This window comes from Plasmodium vinckei (genome assembly GCF_900681995.1).
Source record: "Plasmodium vinckei vinckei genome assembly, chromosome: PVVCY_12".
Taxonomy (NCBI): Eukaryota; Apicomplexa; class Aconoidasida; order Haemosporida; family Plasmodiidae; genus Plasmodium; species Plasmodium vinckei.
In genome coordinates, this window is record NC_051304.1 from 950,356 (window position 1) to 957,758 (window position 7,403).

General features: G+C 23.7%; 2 protein-coding genes across 2 annotated transcripts; one reads left to right on the forward strand and one right to left on the reverse strand.

Moving 5' to 3' along the window:
• Positions 1 to 37: 37 nt before the first annotated feature.
• PVVCY_1202690 (pseudouridylate synthase, putative) lies at positions 38 to 2,045 on the forward strand (the record flags this gene model as incomplete). Its single annotated transcript, XM_037634660.1, has 3 exons — positions 38 to 40; positions 282 to 1,843; positions 1,955 to 2,045. 3 exons carry the CDS (start codon positions 38 to 40, stop codon positions 2,043 to 2,045), a joined length of 1,656 nt encoding a protein of 551 aa, XP_037490725.1.
• Positions 2,046 to 2,512: 467 nt separating this feature from the next.
• Positions 2,513 to 7,371, reverse strand: PVVCY_1202700 (conserved Plasmodium protein, unknown function; the record flags this gene model as incomplete). Its single annotated transcript, XM_037634661.1, has 3 exons — positions 2,513 to 3,166; positions 3,263 to 4,719; positions 4,860 to 7,371. The coding sequence occupies 3 exons, from the start codon at positions 7,369 to 7,371 to the stop codon at positions 2,513 to 2,515; spliced, it is 4,623 nt and encodes a 1,540-aa protein (XP_037490726.1).
• Positions 7,372 to 7,403: the final 32 nt, after the last annotated feature.

A 7,403-nucleotide genomic window follows, 5' to 3' on the forward strand; every position in this document is an offset into this window, starting at 1 on the left:
TATAACTCTTTTCTTTCTCCATGGTGTCATTATAAGAATGGTATAAAAAAAAAAATTTGAAATAAATATGCATATAGAATGTTATATATTTAGTATATTTCTATTTAACTATTATTAAGTTTGTATTTTCATTTTGTGAATGTTTGAAAGGCAGAAATGTCTGAAGCTGCTATTGTATATTAGCATACCCACCTTTTCAAGTGTGCATATAATGTAAAATTATGTATACCAAGTTTTAATTTACTATTTTTTTTTCTCTTCCTTTTTTTTTCTATACACAGGATGAGTCAGTGAAGAACCCTCAAAAAAGGAAAAACAATTATTTAAAAAATAAAGAAAGGATAGAAAAATTAAAGTTCGAACGAAATCAAAGAAGAAAAATAAAACATGAAAAAAATGAAACAGAAATAAAAGATGGACAACATGAAAAAAATGAAACAGAAATAAAAGATGGACCATATGAAAAAAATAATAAATTTAAAAAATATGGATTATGTGTTGGATATATAGGAACTAGATATCATGGTTGTCAAGGACAAGGAAAAGAATATATGACAATAGAAAATGAAATTGAAAGAACATTAACAAAAATAAATGCAGTAAAAAAAAATTCAAAGGGTTTTAATTATTGTCTATCTAGATCAGCTAGAACTGATTTAGGAGTACATGCTCTATACAATCTTTTTGTTTATAACATTAATATTGATGTTTGTGAAAGTGAAAATGGGAATGAAAATGACAATAATAAATCTGAAAACGGTTTAGTAAATAGTGAAATTAACTCACCAAAATGTGATCAAAATCAAAATCCAGAAAATGTTAGTGAAAATAATAATTCACCAAACCCTAATAATGATAAAAAAAATGACACATTTGAAGAAAGAAAAAAAAAAGAAAAAAAATTTATAAAATTATTAAATTCAAACTTACCAAATGATATAAAATGTTTTGATATTTATAAAGTTACAAAAAGTTTTGATGCAAGAAAGTTTTGCTCCTTTAGATTATACGAGTATTTGTTTCCAACATATGTTTTGAGTCCTGTCCAGGTTGTTCCAAAATATGAAAAAATTTTTAACGATTGCGTAAAAAGTATTGATGAGTATGTAGAAAATGACAAGGAAGCAAAAAAGAAAAAGAAGGAAACCGAAAAGGGAAAGGGAAAAAAATATTATGAAGAAAATGCTAACAAAATTGACAAACCAGATGAAGAAAATGACAACAAAATTGACAAGCCAGATGAAGAAAATGCTAACAAAATTGACAAACCAGATGAAGAAAACAAGGTAGAGAGTAAAAAAACAAATGGGAAAGCCTGGGGATTAGAAGCAGAAGATATATTTACAATAAAAGACGAAAAAACTGATTTAACAGATGATGAGTTAAATAATTTATTTGAAATTTTTAGCAATTATAGAGGATATCATAATTTTCATTGTTTTACAAAAAATAATATAGATACAACAACATTTAGATATATAAAATATTTTGATGTAAGTACTGTCAAATTATATGATCATAATTTTATATCAATAAGAATATTAGGTCAATCATTTTTAATGCATCAGATTAGAAAAATGATAACATTAGCTGTTGAAACATTTCGTAATGCTACTTCAAAAAATTCTATTTATTATTCTTTAAATACAAAAAATTATATTCCTATATTATTATTTCCACCTGATGGATTAATGCTTGTATGTCCTTACTTTAATTCATATAATGAAAAAGTTTGTAACCCTCCTGATACACTTCAAATATGTTTTGATGAAAATGAAGAAATCCTAAACTTTAAAAAAGAACAAATAGGAAAATCAATCATAGAAAAAATAAACCAAAATGTGTAAGACCTATCATTTCCTTAAATCTCATTAAAAATGTTCATTTTTTTTAATCATATTCCTATATGCACCAATATTCATGCTTTATATTTTTTCTTTAATAATTTGTTTAGGTGGAAAGATTGGATGGTTAGGGTTAATAAATATCCTTTCATTTATCATTTTATGAAAAACAAAATTGAAGAAGAAAAAATGAAAACTTAATAGTTTGAAAAGGAGTTAGCGATGTTGCTAAAATATCAATCCATTGCATATCGCAAGCTTATTTGTCTTACTTGTTCGTTTTGCTTTTATTCGATTTTCTATCGTTTTTTTAATTTTATATGCTAACATTATTTTTCTTATCAATGGGTAGGTTTACCCAAAAAGTGACACCAATCAAACTGCTATATATACTAACTTTATGGCTTTAAATGTTACAAATGTATTTGAATAAAATTTTTCAAAGCGCTAAAATTGAACCACGCTTGTATATGCGCGAGGTGTAGAATTTGTAGAGATGAAACAAAATTTAAAAAAAATGAAAATAAAATAAAACCAAAATAAAATAAATAAACTTTTGCACACATGCACATACAATGTATCAATACTATTTTCATTCAACAAACTTAAAAAGGTAAAAATTAATAAAAAAAAAAAAAATAGTATGAATATAAATGGGAATATGCTAACTAAATTTTAATCAAAATAATTGTTCCATTACTTGATATAGTAACTAAATGTGAATTTGTTAATAAGTAGGCATCAATTATTTTTTTATTCTTTTTATTATTAATAAATTTTGAAAAATTAAGACCTAAATATCCAAAATTTATACCCCCAATTATAACACTTTGATAAGCATCTTTATTACCATCATCACTATCAGACATATTTTTAAAATTATTAATTGATCCAAAAGATGAATTACTAATTGAATTTTTATAAATAATACTACTATTTTTTGCATTATTATTATAAGAATCTTTAGATATACTTGTATTAGTTTTATTTTTTATTTGTGTCATATTATCAAGTGTTGATACTGTACCACTTAATGTATTTACGTTTTCAAAATTTATTTTATTTTTCGATGCATTATTTATTATATTAACTTTTTCTTCACTTCTTGTACTATTATTTTTTTTATGATAATTTGATGATAAGAAATAGGACAAATTAAATATCGACATTCCTTCATTTTCATTATCTTCTATTTTTCTTTTCTCTTTTAATTCATTTAAATTTTCTTCACAGATACATTTCTTAGGTGACAATTCATGATTTATTTCAACCTCCTTTATAAAGCAAATTTCTCGTGGACCCACTATTTCGTATATTCGAAGCTGTGAAAGGAAAAGAAAAAAAAAAAAACATAAGAACAAATGGACATGCAAAAAAAAACAACATAATAACATGACAAGACAGAAAAACAAGCCTACCTTTGTATCTGCCAATATTAGCAACTTAGTAATCGCATCTATTTTTGTTATAAATATTTTAAATATTGGAACGTCAAAGGCCTTAAAACATAAAATTTCTTTATATGTTTGCAAATGAATAATGTGTATATATCCCATTTGATCTCCATAAAATATGTAAGAATCTCCCGAGAAATTATTTGAATATATTTTATTTTTAAAAAAGTTCCAAAACATACTTTTCTTTTGTTTACTCGTTTTTTTAGCTTTTATTATTATTTTATTATTTTTATTTTGTTTGATACTACGTATTATAGTACTATTAGGGAAATCATTTGGATTGCCCTGATTTGGAATATTAGAACTGCTCATAATTTGATCACTATAATAATTTTTATGAACTCTTTTTTTTTGTTTTTTTATTTTTTCATTTTGTTCTTTTTCAAATGGATTCTCAATCTTGTTCATGTAATTAGTAGGACTTATCCAAGAACAAAAAGATGTTATAAAATTTTCATTTTCAGTATTCTTATTTTTATTCATTTGATTTTTATATTTTGATATATTACTAATAATACATACCAATGTTGGATGTAAAATAATGTTTTGTAATTTTTTATCTTTTTCCTTATTAATGCTACTACTTTTTATAGTATCTTGCCCACCCTCAAAACTAACATTATTTGATGTTCCATTTCCACCTATATCATTAGCATTCACATTTTTATTAACATTCATATTTTTTTTATCTAGTAAATATGTTTTTTGCTCATTCGTTAGCATTGAACATAAATCCCACACACATATACATAAATTCTCTTGTAATATATTTTTTAATTTCTTATGCTTATTGAAAAATACAATATTTGGTGAATCGAAATAAAAAAATCGAGATTTAAAATAGGAATGCTTCTTTTTAAAAACATGGAGATTTAAAAATGTGTCAATATTATTAGCACTTTTTCTTTCAACCTCTTTATAATTTTTTTTTTTTTTTAAATCTAAATTTTTTCCACCTACATTATCACAACTTTGTCCACCATGTTGATTAACATTCGATTCAGTCCATTTTTCACAATCTTCATATTTGTTTGTCATATTAAAATATTGTTCATCTTGTTTACTAGTTGTAGTATATGTATCATTACATGAGTAGCCATTGTTATATTCATCTGTTATTTCGTTTTGGTGATTCATTTGAATTATATTATTTACGTTACATTGTTGAGATGGTATGGTTAGACGCTTATCTTCAACATGCGTTGACATATTACGATCGGAACTATTTTTATCTTTTGCTAAATTTGTTTTTAAAAAATGATCTTGACTATTCATATTCATAGTTTCTTTTGGAGAAATAAAATTGTCTTGATTAAATTCATTTTGTATATAATTTGAATTTATATATGTTGTATGATTGTTTATACATTTTGTATTTATTCCTTTTCCAATTGTAATTAAATAAAAATTATTATCATCTAAACATTTAACATCAATTATTTCATCATGAAGTTTAACTATATACATAGCTTCTTTTATAATATATCCTTTTTTATGAATATATATATTTTTTTTTTTTTTTTTTTTTCATCTTGATTTTTTTCATTCATTTTTCCACCTACATCCAAGGAACTTTTATTTTTATTTTTTTTTAAAAAATTATCTTTAAAAAAATTCCGTATTTTATTATTTCCTTTTATTTTACTTCCAAAACTAGTATCATCACTCTTTTTCTTTTTAGAATATTTTGCTTCACTACTTGTAAAATTATATTTATTATCACTCATTTTATTTTTCTCATTTTTTCGTTGTTCCGATTCTATATTTTTGGCTTGTTTAACATGTTCATCAAATTCACCTAATTCACCATCTCTTTCAATATCATCAACACCATCATATTCATCAGTTCCATCAAAATCTCCTTCTTCATCATATTCATATCTTTCTTCTCCATATTGTTCTATCCATTCATATTCGTTATCTTCTCCATTATTTTCATCATTTTCATCGTCATCATCATAGTGAAAATATTCTTCATTCCCATCCGTTTCTTTATCATAATATGATTCACTTTTATTATATCGTTTTGAATTGCTTTTTTTATATTTTGACACATTTTTCAATGTATCTCGTTTTTTATTAACATCATAAGATGAACCATTCACATTATTATCCGCATTTGTGTTTGTTCCTGTTATATCATTCCCTTGACTATGATGTAATTTATTTTTGTTTTTTCTTTGTATAAAATTTCCTAAAAATATATTATAAATATATAAATAACCTCGATCATCCGATATTATTAATAAATTTCCATTTGTATTCCATAAAACACTTGTAATTATGTCCCCATATTTATAGGATATATCATCTGATTTATTTGTAAATTTACATAATCTTATTTTAAATTTATATTTATCTAATTCATTGTCTGTGTTCATTTTTTTTTCATTATTTATATGTACAAGAGCATAGACAGGTAAAAATGGATGAGATATTATTGCACCCGTTTTTAAATATGATAAATTATTTTTTTGATCTGTAATATTATAAATAAAATTATATTTTTTTCTTAAACAATTATTTAAATTTTTATCTATGTATTCAAATAAATTATCAAATTCTTTTGTTCCATCAGTTGTCATTTTATCACACAAGTCTTTACTATTCCCATTTATTTTATCTCGTTCATTTAAATCTATATTATTATATAAAAGTAGTAATATCTTTTCAATATATTTTTCCGCTGTTTTGGAAATTGTAAAACTCTTTTGCATTTCACACTCAGGTTGATATTGACGTATATTCTTTATCAACTTTTCACTTATTTCTCTTGTGTTATCAAATGCTAACATATTTCCATCACAATGATTATTATCTCTTATCAATATGGGTCGACTACTAATTTGGGTATTCGTTTCTTCATCCTTGTATAATTGATATAAATCTTTATCTCTATTTTTTCCCAACATTTTCTTTTTATCATTATGATCTAAAAATGGAGGAATGCCACTACTATTTTTGCAATAATTTTTATTTCCATATTCTTCATATTGCCCACATGTATATCTAACTGGATCCATGTTTCCAGAATTGAGTAACAAAACAAGATTATTATCATATGTATAAAAAAAATTGTGAAAAAAAATATTATTAACAAAATAATTATTATATGAATTGCTAAAAAAATTAGTTATACTACAATCATTAGGTACATAATTATTTAAGAGAGAACATAGAGGAGTTAAATTGTGCATACATTGTATATGCATACATTTATATATATATAATAATTTATTCATATTTATATTAATATATATATCATCATGTTTCACTCTTTTTTTATTTTCTTTTTCTTCATATATATCATTCCTTTTTACACAATATAATTGATTTGAACTATTATATATATTATTATTTTCATTAAAACTTATTGATTTGTTTTGTACACTCCTCGATAGTTTGATAACTTCATTGTTATTATTTATAATACCGACTTTGTTTATGGCGCTCTGTTCAGGTTCTACTATATCAATATATTTCCTCCTATTTTGCATATTTGTTACTATGCTATTTTTTCCATCATTTAAATTATTAACACTATGCCCAATTTTGGATATAGAAACTCCATCAACATTTACTCGAGACTTCCTTAACCCATCTTGATATTCATGATGCAAATCACTATATAATATATAATTAATAAATTTACATTTTTTATTAAGCTTTTTCAAATGATCTAAAATTGATATTTTTTTTAATTTATTTTTTCTACGAATATATACGATAGTACTACTAGAGTTATTTATTTTATCTTTCTCTATAACATGACGCTCATTTATGTTATTAAAAAGAAGTGACAAAGGTATTGTATGTGGAATTTTATTATGCCTATGTCTATGCTTATGTTTGTGCTTATTCTTTAGTTCGATCATATTGCGGATTTGTGGATTTTTTTCAGTTTGTTCACTATTTTGTAAATGAAAGTCAAACGAACCGATCTCTTGCTCGTTTGTACTAATGTTACTATTCCCATTCATATTAATTGCATAATTTTTTTGAACATATAAATATTTGTTATTTTTTACTATCTTCTCCATAACTTCTTCATTCGCATGCTCTCTTTCCATGATTAATTTACTTTCTCTAACGATTGCATTTT